Source organism: Salmo salar, chromosome ssa04, assembly GCF_905237065.1.
Source record: "Salmo salar chromosome ssa04, Ssal_v3.1, whole genome shotgun sequence".
Taxonomy (NCBI): Eukaryota; Metazoa; Chordata; class Actinopteri; order Salmoniformes; family Salmonidae; genus Salmo; species Salmo salar.
The window spans coordinates 69,636,424-69,658,228 of record NC_059445.1 but is presented as its reverse complement, the minus strand read 5'-3'; the positions used below and the strand labels follow the sequence as shown (position 1 = coordinate 69,658,228).

The window sequence follows — 21,805 nt, the reverse complement described above, 5'->3', positions numbered from 1 at the left end:
TAAGACCACTCCACACGATCAAATGTTTTCTCAGCATCTAGGGAGAGCACAAGACCATCCATAGCACTTCGTTGGTAGGCTTGAATTACATTAAGAAGCCACCTGACAATGTTGCATGACTTACGGCCCTTAATGAAGCCAGTTTGGTCTCCTTTCACAATTAGTGGCAGTGAGTCCTCTAATCTTGTGGCCAGAATTTTAGAAAGCAATTTTCTATCCACATTCAGAAGGGAAATGGGTTTGTACGAGGAACAAGACTCTGGACATTTTCCCTTTTTGAGAATAAGTGATATGTTGGCTTCTCTCAGCATTTGAGGGAGCTGGTCATTTGAAAATGAGTGGTTAAACATATCACGCAATGGTCCTGGGGCCTTACCATTTTGCAGATTCTTAATTGCAAACATTATCTCTTCCTCGGTAATAGAGGCATTAAGGAGAGACCTCTTCTTCGGAGATAGTAGGGAGCTCAATCTTAGAAAATAAGTTCTCCATTAATTTGGGTGCATCATTTGTCAGTACTGAGGCATAAAGATTTGCATAAAAGTTCTTAAATGAGTCATTTATCAATTTACTTTCATATAAATGATTGCCATCAGAATCAGTAATAGTAGCAATTGACTGTGAGTCAGCTCTCTTTTTAGCTAGGTACGCCAAGTACTTTCCTGGCTTATAGCCATGTTCATATAGCTTTTGCCTGACAAATCTCATTTTCTTTTCAGCGTCCTGTGTTAGGAGAGAGTCCAACGTTGATCTAAGGACTGATATTTCCTTTAATAGGGCAGGAGTGGGAGTTTTAATGTGGTCCTTCTCTTTAGTTCCTAATTCACCCTCTAACATTTTTTTCTTTTCACGCTTTTTCCGCCTCCTAGTGGCTGTGTATGACATAATCAGACCCCTGGCGTACGCTTTACAGGTTTCCCAAAAGAGCGAGGGGTTATATGTTGATTGAGAGTTAATAGAGAAAAATGCTTTAAACTCTGTAATAAAATATGATGTGAATGTATGGTCTTTAAGAATGGTTGTATTCAACCTCCAATCTCTTGACAGATTGAATGCCCCGTTGAATTTTATGTCCAGGATCACCTCCGCGATCACCTCAGGAGGGTGGGCAGGGGGGAAGTAAATATTCATTATGGAAATATTCTGCCCTTGTAATGTACCATTAATTATAACAAAGCGACCAAATTTATCTTTCACACAATTCAACATCTTAAGTGGTAGGTTATTTTTCACAAGAATTGCTACACCTCTACTTCTAGAGAAAAACACTTGACCAAACCCCCCTTGCAATTTCAGATGCTCCTTATCATCCAAATTAGTTTCTTGCAACAGAGCAATATCAATATTTTATTTTTTCAAAAAAGACTGTACCTTCTTCCTTTTAATCGGGTTATGGCTCCCTCTCTAATGTTCCATGTACATACACGCAGTCTGTTACCTGCCATTGCACTTTGACCATTCAATATCCAGACTGAATCCTTCTGTAAAAATGGGGTGGTACCTTTTTCCATGTGTTGAACTCTCTTCTATCTCACCGAGCATAAGCAAACGATATGAACCCTGAACTCGAACTATATTAAACCCAAAAATTAAACATGTAATGATCCAAAAGGGGGTTTTCCCACTAGCTAACATGCAGGGGATTTCAACTTTCCAATGTAGACTCTCTATTGAGGCATTGCCACTCAATAGCCTCATCCTTCATATATATGGAAATGAAAATCAATAGAAGAAGATTGAGGATCTTCCACCTAAAACCAAGCCTGGGCACCAATATAGATTCACACATATCACATATCTCAGTCTGAGCTATAGTGGCAGTTACTTTAGCAAGAAAAATAATAAAGATACGGATATTACTGAACAGGAGCACGTGAGAACTCACACCACTGTTTCATGATCAGATTCAAATAAAAAAAGTTATCCAATGCTGCGGAGGTGCAGCTTAGTTATTTACCCGAGAGAGTCAATAAATGCAGCAATAAATGTGTAGAGTTTTTAGGCGATCCGTTGACCATAATCTTCAATGTGGCCAGGTACAGCAGTGCATAGTCCATCTTCATTCTCGAGTCGAGCCTTCACCTCATCAAACGCTTTGCGTCTTCGTACAACCGCTTTGGAATAATCATTGAAGAATGAGACCTTTGGATCTTTATGTTGACTACCGTCAGAACCGATGTTTCTAGCCGCATCTAGCCGCTGCTTGTCGGTGAAGTTGTGGAACTTTATAACCACTGGCCGTAGGCATTGGTTGGGACCAGGTATCGGTGCTTGAGAGCGATGGGCTCTGTCCAGCTTCACACGACCAGCCTTAGTGTCCATTTGTAGGTAGCCAGGGATCCATTCCTCTAAAAATTTGACTGAACGTGTTGCAGCTTCTGTTTAAGTAGAGGCAGACATTCTATGAACATGGAGAGAACTGGCAAGTTATTATCTCACCAGCTTCGACAATCCGCTGCCAGCAGCACCATATCTGAAATCTGTGTTGTAGCTGATTTCACTTCTACCCATCCCAAAGAAATCAACAATCAATTTAAGCAATTCTACTCTGCTCTTTACTTGTCAGAGGCTCTTCCTGACACATCACGTATGCATGCATTTCTAGACAATCTAGACATCTCGTCTCAATTCAGTTGAACAAACCAACATGGATGCCTCAATAAGTGATGATGAAGCTACTCTGGCAATCCAGTCCATGCAAATGTAAAATGGTATAGAATCCTCTTGATCCCCCCTCTGTCGAAGAAGCTTATACCTTCTTTTTTGATATTTCCAGTGGTATTTTAAACAAACACACCCCCATAAAGAAAATGAGAATTAAAAACAGGTTCAGCCCTTGGTTCAACAGGGATCTTGCAGAGTTACTCCACCTCAAGAATTGCATTTGACGAAATGCTCGACACACGCATACTCAGACTCTTGTTCAGGCAAATGACAAATAAGTGCACTCAGGCTATCCGGAAGGCCAAAGTTAGTTACTTTAAGGAGCAGTTCTCCCTCTGTAGGTCTAACCCCAATAAGTTCTGGAAAACGGTTAAAGGCTTGGAGAATAAATCCTCCTCTTCACAGCTGCCCATGTCCCTTAATGTTAATGATGTGGTTGTTACTGACAAGAAGCACATGGCTGAGCTCTTTAATCACCACTTCATTAAGTCCGGATTCCTATTTGACTCATCAATGCCTCCTTGCCCGTCCAAAATTTCCTCATCTCCCACCCCTTCTAATGCAACTATCTCTGATGCTTCTCCCTCTTTTTCCCCTGCAGGCAGTCCATTGAGTGCGAGGTGCTAAAGGAGCTCCTGAAACTTGACCCCCAAAAAACATCTGGGTCAGATGGTTTAGACCCTTTCTTCTTTAAGGTCTCTCCTTTCTGGGGAGGTTCCCATTGCTAGGAAGGCAGCCACGGTTCGTCCTTTATTTAATGGGGGAGCTCAAGCTGATCCTAACTGTTATAGGCCTATTTCTATTTTGCCCTGCTTATCAAAAGTGTGGAAAAGCTTTCTTGATGTCTATAGTATTCTCTCTGGTATTCAATCTGGTTTCCGCTCAGGTTATGGATGTAAACTGGTCATCTCTGTATACCCGTCGTAAGACCCACTGGTTGATGCTTATTTATAAAACCGTCTTAGGCCTCACTCCTCGATATCTGAGATATCTACTGCTACCCTCATCCTCCATATACAACACCCGTTCTGCCAGTCACATTCTGTTAAAGGTCCCCAATGCACACACATCCCTGGGTTGCTCCTCTTTTCAGTTCGCTGCAGCTAGTGACTGGAACAAGCTGCAACAAACACTCAAACTGGACAGTTTTATCTCAATCTCTTTATTCAAAGACTCAATCATGGACACTCTTACTGACAGTTGTGGCTGCTTTGCGTGATGTGTTGTTGTCTCTACCTTCTTGCCATTTGTGCTGTTGTCTGTGCCCAATAATGTTTGTACCATGTTTTGTGCTGCTACCATGTTGTGTTGCTACCATGTTGTGTTGTCATGTGTTGCTGCCTTGCTATGTTGTTGTCCTAGGTCTATCTTTATGTAGTGTTGTCTCTTGTCGTGATGTGTGTTTTGTCCTATATTTATATTTTATTTATTTTTTTATTTTTAATCCCCCATTCCAGCAGGAGGCCTTTTGACTTTTGGTAGGCCGTCATTGTAAATAAGAATTTGTTCTTAACTGACTTGCCTAGTTAAAGAAAGGCTAAATAAAATAAATACATTAAAAAGAATGGCAAAGCTCCTGGGCCTGATGGCTTCCCTATTGAATTTAATAAAGCATATTCCTCTAATCTATCCCCTATCCTCAGCTCAATGTACAATGAAATCCTTTCTAGTCAGAAACTGCCCCAGACACTTACCCAGGCGACTATTTCGGTTTTGCTTAAAAAGGACAAGAATCTCCTAGACTGTGGCTCATACCACCCTATAAGCCTTTTGTGCTGTGATTATAAAATTCTCACTAAAGGTCCTCTCGTGCTGTGTAGAGACAGTAGTACCTAATATAATTAACTCTGACCAAACTGGATTTATCTCAGGTAGGCAATCTTTCTATAATATGAGCCAGCTATTTAATGTTGTCATCTCTCTTGATGCTGAGAAGGGTTTTGACCGGGAATATCTATTTACAGAACTAGAGAGATTTGGGTTTGGCCCGCCATTCCTTTCCTGGATTAAGATTTTGTGCTCGTCCCCAGTGGCTTCTGTTCGAACCAACAATGTTACCGCCAGGTACTTCTCTCTTCACAGGGGGGCCAGTCAGGGTTGCTGTTTATCCCCTTTCCTATTTGATATGGCTATTGAGCATCTTGCTATGTACTTATTCCAAATTATTCCCATTTTTCTGCCAAAGTCGATGTTCAAACAACTGTACAGCTACATTTCCAACTTAATTTGGAATAAGTCAAATCCACGAATGAGAAAGGTATATTTAGAGAGACCTAAGCCCGTAGGCGGGCTGGGACTTTCCAATTTTTTACACTACTATTGGTCAGCAAATATATCTAAATGTGTTTATTTGGGTTTCTACATTTGAAAATAAGGATGGTCCAACTTGGGCCATCATGGAGTTACAGTCAAGCCTTCCAACTTTTCCTGTCTCGCTCCTTTGCTCCTCACAGCCCATGAACCTTGGCATCCATGTTTTGAATCCCATTGTCAAGAACTCCCTTGAAATCTGGTCCCAATTCCGAAGCAAGCTGCTTCTCTCCATTAACATCTAATCATCTCTTCCCAGCGTCACAGATTGACATGGCATTCCTGTTCTGGTATAGGAATGGTCTGGTGTTTTTTTGTGACCTATTTGTTGATAACACGTTCATCTCATTCGATACTCTGAAGGTTGATCATAATATGGCCAATACCCACTTTTTTTTAGATATCTGCAAACTCGCGGCTTTGCCAAAAAACATTTCCCTTCATTTCAACTCAAGCCCACTAAGTGTCCAGTCAAGAGGTGCTTAGATCTTAACCCGTATCTAAAGGGCACAATCTCCAGATTATACGACATAATACAGAACATTAATCTGCCTTCCTTGGCAAGTACAAAATCTGCGTGGGAGGAAGACATTGGTGGCGAGCTACCCAATGATATATGGCAACAAAGTATTGAGTGTATCTGCACCTTATCATTTTGCATAAGGCATGGACTCATTCAGTTTAAAGTTTTGCACCGTCACCATTACTCAAATGACAGATTGGAAAAAATATATCAATGTTTAAGTGTTTGAGATGCCACCAGAGTCCGGCAACTGTGGGACACATCTTTGAGTGGCTTCTGGGACCCCATTTTTGAGGCATTCTCACATATGTGTCATACAACTGTTAGCCCCAACCTGTTCACTGCCATTTTGGTGGTACTTCCTTTATGCAGTGTGTTAAGGTGATGTCATCTCTGCCTGTGGAGAAGGTTAGGTACACTGTGCATGGGTCCCGACAAAAGTTTGATTTAACCTGGTCCCCAGTAATACAATGCTTGAAAAGCCTGTCTTTTACTTAGTGTAACTTGCATATTTTGGTAAGCAGTCATGTCTGTTCTCGTAGCCATTTGTGCTGATAAGAATTTGTTATTGAACTTTTTCCATTGTTTTTGGTTGTGTTACTGTTTGTTTCATTCATTACATTTTCTAGCATATCCTTGTACGATGCCTTGGTGGGAGGGAAATGAGGGTTTGGGGTTGTTCTGTTTCTGTTCTCATATCTGAAAATCTATAAAGTTATATAAAAAAAGATGGTGAAGTTATTAAATACACTTTGGACGGTGTATCAATACACCCAGTCACTACAAAGATCCAGGTGTCCTTCCTAACTCAGTTGCCGGAGAAGGAAACAGCTCAGGGGTTTCACCATGAGGGCAATGGTGACTTTTTAAAGCAGTTACTGAGTTTAACCCACTGTTCCTAGGCTGTCATTGTAAATAAGAATTTATTCTTAACTGACTTGCCTAGTGTTTTTTTTTTTAGGGGTGGATCAGTTTAATATTGCGGAAAGAATGTTGCTTCCATCAATGTAATTGTCTGCATCATTTCCAATCCCCCACACATTTTTGGGGTAAATATATATATCCATATACATACACGCATGCATACATATACCCATATATAGATACACATACCTATATAGACATACATACTTTTTTTAGAATATACCTTTATTATTCCCCGCAAACCCTACCACCCTTCCCCCAATTGGAGTAAACTAATAAACAATAACACTTAGGCTTCTACCTTCAGTTTATATATCTTATGCACATTTTACAGACACAATCTATTTTACAATAGTTATATTTTGTTTGTTTTTAGGCTTCCTCTATTTCTGATGTCTATCCAGTTTGATTTCTATTTGTAACTGTGCTATTTCACAAACGCTCTGAACCTATATACATTTTACAGACCCCGTATGTTTTACATTGGTTATCTTGTTATTAGTCCCACCCTTCAGCTCCATTCAACTCCTCCCATCTATCTCTCAACATCATCCATTTTGGATTTCTATTTGCCATATATTTTTCAACTGTGCAGTGATGCTTCACAAAAGTATTGAACCTTTCTGTTCTCATAGCTTCTACAGATTGTAAATTAAAAATAAACATTTTTGCTAAAATAATTATTATATTATTGATTGATTGACTATGGCTTTTCAAATCACCCAGTATTGCTATCTGCAGCATTATTTCCAGGCAAATGTTGCAATTCTTCAGCCATTCCTGGACCTTTGACCAAAAACGAGCTACATATGGACAATACCAAAATAAATGATCTAATGACTCTGCCTCCTCACAGCAGAATCTGCAGAGCTGGGAAGATTGTATCTCCCATATATATAACATTCTATTGGTTGCAAGAATTTTGTATAGCAATTTAAATTGAATTCGAAATGTTGAATCCGGTGGTGTTTTGCGTATCAATTCATAAACCATGTACCATGGAATGGGTACATCGAAAATCTCTTCCCAACTATTTAGCAATTTATATGGCACAGCTGTCAGTTTTTTGTTCCTTAAATGAAATTGCTATATGTTTTTATTTATCACACTTTTCTTTAACCATTTATGTTCTTTAATACAGGGCCGACATACAAGTTCCTTACTTTTTTCCCCTTCTACTTGCCTCTTCCATTTCTGTGGTAATGCTGCAATTAATTGGTTGTAATTTTGGGTATAGCAGACATTTCCATGTGTCTGTGTTAGCTGTATGTGTGACATAACTCCACCAGTCCTATTTATGATACAATTCACTAAAATTATACCTTTTTTAAACAATGTTTTTTTTTAATCAATAAGTATATTTGAGTTTAACCACTATTTGTTGTGTTATTTGTTCTGTCTTTTCGGGTGGATTAAACTGAAATTGCAACCAACTTTCTAAGGCTTGTTTAAAAAAATAACGATATTTTGGAGATTATTTCCTTTTCAAACAACTGAAAGTGAGCAGATGTAATCTGAATAAAGGGAAAAAGGCCCTTCTTGAACATAGCATGAGACATTCTTACCAATTTACTAGAGAACCAGTTTGGATTTAAGTAGAACTTTTGTATGACTGATGCCTTTAGTCAGAGGTCTAATGCTTTAATATTTAATAGTTTCTGCCCTCCGAATTCATATTCGTTATATAAATAGGCCCTTTTAATTTTGTCTGGCTTGCCGTTCAAAATAAAATGGAATATTTTTTGTTCATATAATTTAAAAAGCAGGTCACTGGGTGTAGGCAAAACCATAAGCAAATAGGTAAACTGGGATATGACTAAAGAGTTAATCAGGGTGATTTTTTTCCACAAATAGACAGGTATTTTCCTTTCCATGGTAGCAAGATCTTATCTATTTTTGCTAACTTTCTATACACATTTATTGGAGTTAGGCAACTGACTTGCCTAGTTAAATAACGGTTAAATAAAAAATAAATTAATAAATAAAAAAATAAAAAATGCCCCCACAATGTAACCACAACCTAATGAAACATTCTGGGAACCTTTAACCTTATCAGTCCTGAGACCCCAGCAACATCAGCTTTTCATAGATAGCTTTTAATAGTTTGTAGCTCAAACCATTCAGACTCTACAGACATTTTTGAAAAAAGAACGGGGCCCGGGCCCCTTCGGGATCCACCCTTGTCTCACAAACACTGCTCAGGTTCAGCCCCCAATGGTTGTTATTTACGAATCCAATGGTATAACCCAGAAGTCTGTAGCTCAGACACACAATGTTTAAAAGGGGTTAAAGTCCAAAACGCACCAACTTTACCGTGGGACTCATTGGGTTAAAGAACAGACAATGTGATCTGGGAACGTTCTTGTAACATCAGGTGAATGTTTTTTTGCGCCCTTAAACAAACATTGTAGAATCATCTGCATAACTCGACAGTTATTGTGTTTTTTGGGAACATATCTTTTGTGATGTCCCCACAATATACCCACCAGATGGTTCCCACAACCTAATGAAACATTCTGGGAACCTTTAAATAACAGATTAAATGTCTTAAAGGATATTTCGTGCAACATCAGGTGATTCTGTAATCATCACCACGAATGGACAGTTTTTATGTAAATTTGCCACGACCTAACACATTTTCTAGGAACTTTCACAGAACTAATTTTGGTTTGCTCGGAAAACATTACTGGTACATTGTGTTATTACATTACGTGGAAACCTAATGATAACTTTTGGGGAATGTTCTGTGGTGGTTGTTAAAGATGTTGTGCACAACATTTTAGTCAATAATTCTTTTTTTTTAATGTTAGATAAAACCCTAGTTAAGGTTTTATATATATAGATATACAGTTGAAGTCGGAGGTTTACATACACCTTAGCCAAATACATTTAAACTCAGTTTTTCACAATTCCTGACATTTAATCCCAGTAAAAATTCCCTGTCTTAGGTCAGTTAGGATCACCACTTTATTTTAAGAATGTGAAATGTCAGAATTATTTATTTCATCACATTCCCAGTGGGTCAGAAGTTTACATACACTCAGTTAGTATTTGGTAGCATTGCCTTTAAATTGTTTAACTTGGGTCAAACGTTTCAGGTAGCCTTCCACAAGCTTCCCCACAATAAGTTGGGTGAATTTTGGCCCATTCCTCCTGACAGAGCTGGTGTAACTCAGTCAGATTTGTAGGCCTCCTTGCTCGCACACGCTTTTTCAGTTCTGTCCAGAAATGTTCTATAGGATTGAGGTCAGGGCTTTGTGATGGCCACTCCAATACCTTGACTTTGTTGTCCTTAAGCCATTTTGCCACAACTTTGGAAGTATGCTTGGGGGTCATTGTCCATTTGTGACCAAGCTTTAACTTCCTGACTGGTGTCTTGAGATGTTGCTTCAATATATCCACATATTTTCCCGCCTCATGATGCCATCTATTTTGTGAAGTGCACCAGTCCCTCCTGCATATATATATACACACAATTGAATTCGGAAGTTAATATCAATCTTACCTTAATGGCAATCTTAGCTAATGTTCTGGGAATGTTCCCGATTTTCTGGGTCTCCTGTGAAAGTAAAATCACATTAAACTGGAGTAAATGTGAAGAAATTTAGACTGTAATCAATGTCAATGATTTTCTCTAGACTGTGTGACATCTGTTACCACCAATAAGTGGAGTTTGCTCTTGAGGTCGATGCACCCCACTAGGGGAACTTATTTAGACCTCCTGGGCCCCGGCCCAGTGGCTGTGTTCCCCGTTCCGGCCGGTCACTCTCCACACATTAGCGCCGGAGTATTAGTGGTTAGTGCCGCTCAACCTCTCCCGGGGCTGACCCTTTTTGTCAGTGTGACACAGTGGATCCGGGTGGCACTAATAGAGTTTTGGCTCGCTGCTCCTCCCCAAGCCCACTGACTTTAACTCCCGATCCAGTCGCCGGTCTGACCGGCCATGCACCGCACCCAGAGAACTAATTTCACGAAACACTGCCTCTCCCCATGCAAATTAAAGATGTTATCTTATCATACCCACTAATTAAAATGCCTGAAAGGAAATTGTTTGCCGCGATTTCCATTTCAATTGGCACGTCCCAAATCTGTCGAATAGTGAAAGGGAAATTAATGCTTGGATAGGCGTGGCACTATTGAAGCACAATTGGTAATTGGCTGGAGAATACCTGGATTGTATTGGTAATAGTTTGGTGTTACCTGCATGGATGTTTACCTTATGGTAATTCTCCTTATAAGCTTATCTCAATTTGTTGTTTGATACTCACTGGCAACTGTTGTAGTCTGAGGGATTTAATAAAAGTAGTGTTACTTATTTTAAAACAGGTGAATGCTTTTTTGTAAAGTAAGTTCCTGTCTCTTTTTCTGTCTTTGGCAGACCTGCCCTGCAATTGATGATAAAATGTGTATTGTAACAGTCCACGGTGTATATGGGCTGTCTATCATGGCATTCAGTGGTTCTCACTGTGTCCATCTGTCTTCCCAATGAAAAACAAGTCTGGAGATGGGCTGTACGCTCTAGTAAAGATCCACAGTTTTCCACTCACACGTCTCATATCACTGTGGTTACACCTGTGCCAAACCCCAGCAGCCGTCTCCTGTTTCTGTTGTCTAATTTCAAAGATGCCATCTGTACAGCTGTGGGTTTCTCAGCATGGTTTATCAGCGCTGTGCTGCTAACCTACACCGCAAGTCATTCCTCTTTGAAAAGTGGTTCATATCTTGTTTGTACTGCAGTCTTTCCCCGTTCTAAGGCAGATTGTGTCTTCACTGAACTAACAGTATGAAATGTATAAAGGTTTTTGAGACCAGAAAAAATAGTGAAGCTAGTCAGACTGATGAATATTCTAAACATGAACATATTTTCAATTATATGCATATCTTTATTTCTTCACACTCCACATAGAAGTTACCATTAAGTCAGGGATGGACAACTTTGAAGGGAGTGGGGGCCACAAACAATCTGAAATCATGAGGGGCCGCAGTTGCTGGTGGGTCTGCGTACCCACATCCCCCCCATTCACACAAATCGAGCAAAACATTTTAGTGGCCCCCTTCTTGACAGCGGAGAGACACCTGCAATTCTACACATATTTCTATCGGGTGGAGAGAAATGTTTGCATGTTTTTAACAAGATAAGAAGTTTAGATAGCTGGCTGCTAAACTAAATTAGCAATCAAAACTTATCAGTGACTGACATAACAAGAGAAAAACTGCTGATGCACAATCAAATTTCAAAATTGCACCTTGTGTATACTACTATTCTAAATCGAAACAGTAAGTTGAGACCCCGACTGAGTTTTTCTTTTGGGGGGAGGGGGGAATTGATCCGAGGGTCTACAAAACGTGGGCCGCCGGTTCCCCATTCCTGCATTAAGCAATGTGTTTTTTTCCTGCCTGGTGAAAGATGACATTACTTCTTACTTCGATGACAAATCCTTAGTGTAGTTGATTGACATATTGTCAATACAGCGTTCTTGTGCATGTTACATGCTGAATTGATGAGGCAAACAACGGGCAAACTCACTGACATGAGTCTCTCATCCAATATGTTTATCTTGAATTGAAAAGCAGGAGCTAATGACATTGCACTTTGATTGTTTGTCAAGGAAATTAAGTTTGTTTTCTGAACTCTAGTTGCTTTTACTCTATAAATCCTCGGCTTTATAACAGAGGATTTACATATTTTTGTTGGGGAGGATGTTAGATTATACATTTTAACAAAACAGTTTTTCGGACGACTGCTTGTAATCCTATTATAGCCAAATACTCATCTTTGCAGTATCATTGTAATTTCCACCTTGCATCACTCTTTCTTGTGATCTGCAGCAAAAGATTACTAAGAAAAAAAAAACACGAATTTCGTACATTTGGTTGTGTTCTCCAGGGGTGATTTCTGCTGTGTATGTTCTTTAATAAAGTAGATGCGTCACTGCATGTACACCCAGAGGAACTCATCAAACAGTCTTTAAACAGTCATTTCAAGAACAAAAAGAAGCTGTGCTACATAACTCCCATCACAGACATCAATCCTGTGGCCTCGGCGGAGCACAGTCGCTAACAGCACGCCTGCTACATGTTTAACCATGAATGAAAGGTGGACCTATTCTGTGCTTGTTAACCTAGATTACAGCCCCCTCAACCTGGCAGCTAAGATAATGAAGACCCATATTATGGGACCTGACGTGGAGAAAGTTGCCTCACCACCATCTCCCCCCTTTATGTTGTCCTTGACGTGACAGTTGTGATTCCCCAGTAGAGCATGCTCTTCCTTTACCATAATGACTACTACCGTGATTAAATAATGAGAGAAATTGCGCCTGGCAGCTTTTACCTTTTTGTTATTTCTCCCCCTCCTATGATAAATAATTGAATGTAAAGAGATCAATGCAATACATCTCTGTCACGTCTGTTGTAAAGACAGGTTATGAGAGTGCCTGTCATCCCTTTGCACCCGGTGAATTTGTCCATTTAAATTTGACACGTTTCTATTGGTTTTGTTCTCTGGCATGTTCGTTTTGTAGGAAAGCTGATGTGTATATATACAGGTTAGGGGCTCTTAAGTAAGCATTTCACTGTAAGGTCTACACCTGTCGTATTCGGCGCATGTGACTAATACAATTTTATTTGATTTTATTTGAAATAGAAGTACAGGGTTCAAAGAAATACAGTTTAAACCTTATTTACTAGAAAACAGTTCTCTAACCTTTCATTTGAGCTCCATGGTCATCCAAGAATTTGAATCTTAATGCATGGTTACCATGCAATTGCATCATTTATTTCAGAAACTGACTTGATAGTTTGAGTAAAAAATGATATTCTTAATTACTGACTATAGGTTATGAGGAAAAAAGGCATTTCTTTTCAATTCAGTACAGTGTACTTGAGTTGTACATACAGTGAGGGAAAAAAGTATTTGATCCCCTGCTGATTTTGTACAATTGCCCACTGACAAAGAAATTATCAGTCTATAATTTTAATGGTAGGTTTATTTGAACAGTGAGAGACAGAATAACAACAACAAAAAATCCAGAAAAACAAATTTTAATGAGGGAAATAAGTATTTGACCCCTCTGCAAAACCTGACTTAGTACTTGGTGGCAAAACCCTTGTTGGCAATCACAGAGGTCAGATGTTTCTTGTAGTTGGCCACCAGGTTTGCACACATCTCAGGAAAGATTTTGTCCCATTCCTCTTTGCAGATCTGCTCCAAGTCATTAAGGTTTCGAGGCTGACGTTTGGCAACTCGAACCTTCAGCTCCCTCCACAGATTTTCTATGGGATTAATCTGGAGACTGGCTAGGCCACTCCAGGACCTTAATGTGCTTGTTCTTGAGCCAGTCCTTTGTTGCCTTGGCCGTGTGTTTTGGGTCATTGTCATGCTGGAATACCCATCCACGACCCATTTTCAATGCCCTGGCTGAGGGAAGGAGGTTCTCACCCAAGATTTGATGGTACATGGCCCCGTCCATCGTCCCTTTGATGCGGTGAAGTTGTCCTGTCCCCTTAGCAGAAAAACACCCCCAAAGCATGTTTCCACCTCCATGTTTGACGGTGGGGATGGTGTTCTTGGGGTCATAGGCAGCATTCCTACTCCTCCAAACATGGCGAGTTGAGTTGATGCCAAAGAGCTCCATTTTGGTCTCATCTGACCACAACACTTTCACCCAGTTGTCCTCTGAGTCATTCAGATGTTCATTGGCAAACTTCAGACGGGCATGTATACGTGCTTTCTTGAGCAGGGGGACCTTGCGGGTGCTGCAGGATTTCAGTCCTTCACGGCGTAGTGTGTTACCAATTGTTTTCTTGGTGACTATGGTCCCAGCTGCCTTGAGATCATTGACAAGATTCTCCCGTGTCGTTCGGGGCTGATTCCTCACCGTTCTCATGATCATTGCAACTCCACGAGGTGAGATCTTGCATGGAGCCCCAGGCCAAGGGAGATTGACAGTTTTTTTGTGTTTCTTCCATTTGTGAATAATCGCACTAACTGTTGTCACCTTCTCACCAAGCTGCTTGGCGATGGTCTTGTAGCCCATTCCAGCCTTGTGTAGGTCTACAATCTTGTCCCTGACATCCTTGGAGAGCTCTTTGGTGTTGGCCATGGTGGAGAGTTTGGAATCTGATTGATTGATTGCTTCTGTGGAAAGGTGTCTTTTATACAGGTAACAAACTGAGATTAGGAGCACTCCCTTTGAGAGTGTGCTCCTAATCTCAGCTCATTACCTGTATAAAAGACACCTGGGAGCCAGAAATCTTTCTGATTGAGAGGGGGTCAAATACTTATTTCCCTCATTAAAATGCAAATCAATTTATAACATTTTTGACATGTGTTTTTCTGGATTTTTTGTTGTTGTTATTCTGTCTCTATTCTGTTCAAATAAACCTACCATTAAAATTATAGACTGATCATTTCTTTGTCAGTGGGCAAATGTACAAAATCAACAGGGGATCAAATACTTTTTTCCCTCACTGTACATTCGCCCAAAGTGGAAGCCGGAATGAGAACATCATTTTTGGAATGCTTACTTCTTCCTGCTGATTTTCAGGGGGTTTCGGGGAGCTTACTTGCTGATACAAATGTGAAAATGTTGCCTTCTTGATAAAATGTGATAATGCAGTAGGCCGGCAGAAATGAGGAAATGTTTCCAACTAGGATGTGGCACTTGCCAACTCTGGAGCAGCTGCTATCGGCCCTGACATTTTAGTGCCTGCTGTCCATTAGTGGCACATGGCTTGCCCACAGCACTGAACGGTGGTGAGCCTAGCGCCCACCTCCAGTTTGTTAGCATGCTTTTGTCAGGAGACTGTCAGTGCTTCTCCAGACAAGACTGTTGTGGCCTATTGGAGCTCAGACATTGCTTTTAGACCAATCTGTGTCTTTGAAATTATTGTTATTTTCCTTTTGGGTATGCATGGAAAAGCTGTCATATTTTATGTTTAATATACTGTATGCAAATTGCACATTTTCAATGTTTGTCTGATGTGAGGTTGCGCCTCGCAATTTGTAAACCAGGGCCACGTTCGGTATCCAGGAAACTAGAGAAAACGTATGAAAACTGAAAAAGTACTAATTGAACTAGTAGGCACTCACACATTTGTCCTCAAAACTGACGACAACCCTTTTGTATGTGTTATCCAGGTGTGGAAGCGCTCTGGAGCCTGGTTCTACAAGTTCATGCCCAAGTACGTGTACCCTGGGAAGGAGGGGCCGAGTGGTGCTCCTCTGGGACTGCGAGGAGCCAATGGAGGAGGGCAGAAGATGGCCAGGAGTTCCACTGTCAGCCGCACCTACACATGGGCACACAGCAAAGGTCAGTCAGTCACTCCCCATGTCCACTGTAATGCAGTTATTCCTTATTTGGAATAGTTTAAAATGGGTACATTTGGTGTCCTGTTGCGGCTTCTTTTGAGACATGCTTGAACTGAAAAAAAACATCAGTTCTTTATAAGACAGAAATTCATCATGATTTCAGTTTGTTTTTGTAAAGTTACAAAACAGTGACATAGAGATGACCTTAGATTTTAGAATACTCTTTAAGTCCATGTTTGATTAGGATGACGCTTCACTGGGCGTGTCCGAAAACTCATAATATTAGTAGGCTTTTTGGGTAGTAAAGAAAAGAGTATAATAGTATGTGAAACTTTTACAAATTAGTACATTAAATGCCAGGATGTCATATTTATTTACGTTTTTCATTTAGCATGAATTCGCTGCACACTATTGAGGAAAATAATAGTATTTTCCTACACACGTGTTTGACAAAAGCTGATAATTGGATAAAGGGGATGGGCTGTGCCTTAATGAACGAATGGCGTGGAACAACCCAATTGCACTTAAGATAACGCCTTCTTTGCATGGATTAGCTTAGTATGTTGTTTTGTTGCTTACATACATTTTTACTGAATAGTATGTTCTAAATAGTGTGTAGTATGGTTAGTACATAGTATACACAGAGTGTAAAAAACAGTGCTCTTTCCATGACATACACTGACCAGCTGAATCCAGCTGAAAGCTATGGTCCCTTATTGATGTAATTTGTTAAATCCAATTCAATTAGTGTCGATGAAGTAGAGGATACAGGATAAAGAAGGATTTTTAAGCCTCGAAACAATTGAGACATGGATTGTGTATGTGTGCCATTCATATGTTCCAGACACACCAGTTTGAGTGTGTCAAGAACTGCAATGCTGCTGGGTTTCCCATGCATATCAAGAATGGTTCACCACCCAAAGGACATCCAGTCAACTCCTCATTTTGCTGTTTTACTCTCACAGTTTTAGAGAAGCAAGGTTAAGAATTTTTTTTTCTGATATGTGTGGGCTGCTTCAGGTCCAATATCTCCTCCCTACAAGGGAAGGTGAATCCAGATCTTTTTTGCCATTTATCTTCAGTTGTCAAATCTGATAACATGACAATGATAAGAGGGAGATGCATCATCATCACTGTCTATTGTCTCTGTGGAGCTACAGTATAAAACATTATATATATTATCTGCAGTTGTGCTTTGGATGCACCTTACAATCACTATAGCATTTTGATAAAAAGGTGGACACTTACTCTCACAGCTTTATAACCAACAAGGTCAAAAGTATCATTGCCTTAGAATGCAAGTCTCCCTTTCTAAAGGCCTCATCTATGTTTTCTATGGTGTTTCTCAGGGCCAAGCTCCTCATCTCTGATGTTGAATGGCTAGCTGGGGGCCTCTGAGCTCCATTATGCCACATATTTGCTATGAGTCACCTGGGGAATGAACAAACAGCCTTTGATGCAAGGCCACAGATGTGTTTCTGACCGTCCTCCTAAGCTATTCTAAAAGCGTTTGTCGCTGCATTTTCCTCAATAGATATGTGAGCGTCTCCTCTGTTTATTCTCTATCACAAGGCCATAACTGAAGCCTTTAGTATTTATTGAATCCTGAGCGAAAAACAGCTGTCTGAGCTTAGCGTATACCACCCTGAGTTTGGTAAGCAGTTAGTGCCATTTTAGATTTAGATTTCAACATTCTGACATTGAATTCATGTTCTCAAACCTTTGCATACATACATGTATGTTAATTGGCCCCAAATTGAAAGTGAGGTGACGCCCCTCAGACCACCTCTTAAACAGCATCATATTTATGACTGCATCTTGAAAGAGAAAGAAAACCCACTGCATTATTGCCAGGACTGGTCCATTAATAAAGATTAAATTGATGTCAAAAACTACCTGAAATAGCGAGCAGCTGGTTGCAATTTGCTTAACCCTTTTAAAAAGAGCGAGCACAAAAGAACGATTTATGCTAAATAAATGGTGTGTAACACAGATAAATACCCAACAATCTGTTATTCTTGATTCAATGAAGTAGTTCAGTGAATCACACACTGAACTACTTCATTGAATCAAGAATAACAGATCGTTGGGTTTTTATCTGTGTTGTGCACGTTGTGCGTGTGTGCTGCATAGCACACTCACTGTACCTTGTGTGTTTGTGCATATCCTATATAGTTTAATACACATGAACTGTGTGTGTGTGGGTGGGTGGGTGGGTGGGTGGGTGGGTGGGTGGGTTTGTCTTTTTATGTATACTGTAGGTCACTACACATCTGCCTGTCAGGGTGTGGACCTGTGGGATTTTTAAGGGGATTTCTATAAAGTCTCCCTTCATGGGGCTGAGAGAAGAAAAAAAATGTTTTAAAGCTACTTTCCTACTATTCTACACATTTTTCCATGGGGCGGAGAGAACATTTGACCGTTTTAAAGATAGTTCCCTGCAATTTTACACATTTTGCCATAGCTTATGCTGTTATTATGCTATCTGAGTGACTCAAACATTATAACAAAATCATTGAGGGCCCCATGCCAAGACATTTTGGGAACTGTCTAGTTTTTTTATTGTTGATTGTTAGTTTTGAATGATGATCTTATTTAAACATACAGTATATAGAGTTCTGTTATCTTTTCAACATACTTTATATATGTTTTTTGTTGTTTTAAGTTTACACTGCCAACATTTTACCTGTAATGACTTCCGCCGAAGTTGGTCCCTCTCCTTGTTCGGGCAGCGGTCGACGTCACCGACCTTCTAGCCATCGCCGATCCACTTTTCATTTTCCATTGGTTTTGTCTTGTCTTCCATCACACCTGGTTCCAATTCCATCAATTACATGTTATGTATTTAACCCTCTGTTCCCCCCCATGTCCTTGTCCGTAATTGTTTGTTGTAGTGCTTGTGCACGGTATGCTGGTATTGATCGGGTTTTGTTTGACCCATTTATTGTATTGTTCTGTTGACGGTGGTTTATGGTAATTAAACACAACCGTTGTAAATCAGTTTCCGCTCTCCTGCGCCTGACTTCTCTGCCGCCAGTAGCATCGCATTACAGAAATACGGACCAAAACTATGGAGTCAGCAGGAGCAGGTACCCCGGGTATAGGGGTGGAGGAGCGTATCCGGGAGCACGCAGCAATGCTCCAACATCTTGGCACCACCATGGACCGCGTTGTCCAGACAATGGACCGCTGGGAGAGACAGGGAGTTCTTCCAGCGCCTCCACCAGCACAACCAGAGTCTCCACTGAGCGCCCCTCTTCATCCTGGTCCCAGTGGGATTCGTCTCTCCCTGCCCCAGGAATACGATGGGAAGGCTGCGAATTGCCAGGGGTTCATTTTACAAATGGATCTATACCTGGCCACCGTCCACCCGGCTCCGGGCCGTGAGAGGGTATCCGCCCTCGTCTCGTGCCTCACCGGGAAAGCCCTGGCGTGGGCCAACGCCGTGTGGAGAGAGGGAGATGCGGCGTTGCACCAGTTTGAGGACTTCACCCGCTGTTTCCGGGCAGTCTTCGATCACCCGCGGCGGGTGAGCACCTCCTCCATCTGAGGCAGGAGACGAGGAGCGCCCAGGTGTTCACCCTGGAGTTTAGGACCCTGGCTGCCGGCGCGGGATGGAACAACAGGGCCCTGATCAACCATTACCGCTGCAGTCTGTGCAATGACGTCCGTCGGGAGTTGGCCTGCAGAGACACCACTCTCACGTTCGACCAGCTGGTGGACCTGTCCATCCGGCTGGACAACCTGCTGGCTACCCGCGGACGTTCAGATCGGGGTCTGGTGGTTCCATCCACCCGCACCCCTCTCCGATACCTATGGAGCTGGAAGGGGCAGTGCGCAGGGAGACCAGAGGGGGTTCCAGCTTGTGCACCATCTGTGGCCGCAGAGGTCACACTGCCCATCGGTGCCGGGTTGGCTCCTCTGGGGATCTTTGGCGTCACCCCAGGTGAGCCGACACCATTCTCACCCAGAGCCCTCTGTTGCTCATATGTTTGTCTATGTCACTTTTTATGAGTTTTCCCCGCATTCCCAGCATAAGGCGCTCGTCGATTCAGGCGCGACTGGGAATTTTATAGATAGATCGTTCGCCCATAGTTTAGGAATCCCCATTGTTCCCGTGGCTGTGCCCTTCCCCGTTCATGCCTTAGATAGTCGACCATTAGGGTCAGGTTTGATCAGGGAGGCCACCTCTCCTCTGGGCATGGTGACGCAGGGGGGGCACAAAGAGAGAATTAGTCTCTTCCTTATTGAATCTCCTGCGTTTCCCGTGGTGCTAGGCCTACCCTGGTTAGTTTGTCATGACCCCACTGTTTCTTGGCCACAGAGGGCTCTCACGAGGTGGTCGCAGGAGTGCTCGGGGAGGTGTTTAGGGGTTTCCGTTGGTGCTACTACGGTGGAAAGTCCTGACCAGGTCTCCACTGTGCGCATTCCCCCTAAATATGCCGATTTGGCTCTCGCCTTCTCTAAAAAGAAGGCGACTCAATTACCACCCCATCGATGGGGCGATTGTGCGATAAATCTCCTGGTAGACGCTGCACTTCCCAGGAGTCACGTGTATCCCCTCTCACAGGCGGAGACGGAGGCTATGGAAACATATGTCTCCGAATCCCTGCATCAGGGGTACATTTGGTCCTCCACTTCACCCGTCTCTTCGAGTTTCTTTTTTGTGGAGAAGAAGGAGGGAGGTCTGCGCCCATGTATTGACTATCGGGGTCTGAACCAGATCACTGTGAGGTATAGTTACCCGCTACCACTCATAGCCACAGCGATTGAGTCAATGCACGGGGCGCGCTTCTTCACCAAACTAGATCTCAGGAGCGCTTACAAGCTGGTACGTATCCGAGAGGGAGACGAGTGGAAGACGGCTTTCAGTACCACCTCAGGGCACTATGAGTACCTCGTCATGCCGTATGGGTTGATGAATGCTCCATCAGTCTTCCAAGCCTTTGTAGACGAGATTTTCAGGGACCTGCACGGGCAGGGTGTAGTGTATATTGATGACATTCTGATATACTCCGCTACACGCGCCGAGCATGTGTCCCTGGTGCGCAGGGTGCTTGGTCGCCTGTTGGAGCATGACCTGTACGTCAAGGCTGAGAAATGCTTGTTTTTCCAGCAATCCGTCTCCTTCCTAGGGTATCGCATTTCCACCTCAGGGGTGGAGATGGAGAGTGACCGCATTTCAGCCGTGCGTAATTGGCCGACTCCCACCACGGTAAATGAGGTGCAGCGGTTCTTAGGGTTTGCCAACTACTACCGGAGGTTTATCTAAGGTTTTGGTCAGGTAGCGGCTCCCATTACCTCACTGCTGAAGGGGGGCCCGGTGCATTTGCAGTGGTCGGGTGAGGCGGACAAGGCTTTTAGTCACCTGAGGGCTCTATTTACCTCGGCTCCCGTGCTGGCCCATCCGGATCCCTCTTTGGCGTTCGAGGCTGGGATAGGAGCGGTGCTCTCTCAGCGCTCAGGTACGCCACTGAAGCTCCGCCCCTGTGCCTTCTTCTCGAAGAAGCTCAGCCCAGTGAAGCGAAACTATGACGTCGGGGACCAGGAGCTGTTGGCTGTCGTCAAGGCCTTGAAGACGTGGAGACATTGGCTTGAGGGGGCTAGACACCCTTTTCTCATCTGGACTGAACACCGCAATCTGGAGTACATCTGGGCAGCGAGGAGACTGAACCCTCGCCAGGCTAGGTGGGCCATGTTTTTCACCCGTTTTGTGTTTACCCTTTCCTACAGATCAGGCTCCCAGACCGTGAAGGCAGACGCATTGTCCCGGCTGTATGACTCAGAGGAGCGGCCCATGGATCCCACTCCCATACTCCCCGCCTCCTGCCTGGTGGCGCCTGTAGTGTGGGAGCTGGACACGGACATAGAGCAGGCGTTACGTGCAGAGCCCGCTCCCGTCCTGTGTCCCGCTGGGCATCTGTACGTCCCGTCTGTTGTTCGTGACCGGTTGATCTATTGGGCCCACACGTCACCCTCCTCTTTTCATCCTGGGATCAGTCGGACATTGCGCTGTTTGAGCGGGAGGTACTGGTGGCCTACCTTGGCTAAGGAAGTGAGGGTTTATGTTT

General features: G+C 42.5%; 1 protein-coding gene across 5 annotated transcripts in view; it reads left to right on the top strand.

Moving 5' to 3' along the window:
• Window positions 1–21,805, top strand: part of LOC106603748 (rab effector Noc2) — a 104,535-nt gene that overhangs the window by 33,987 nt on the left and 48,743 nt on the right. For all 5 annotated transcript variants that reach the window (XM_045717289.1, XM_045717288.1, XM_014197805.2 and 2 more), the window contains one exon: window positions 15,564–15,735. In XM_045717289.1, the coding sequence (XP_045573245.1) occupies window positions 15,564–15,735 (172 nt within the window). The remainder of the gene's footprint in view (window positions 1–15,563; window positions 15,736–21,805) is intronic.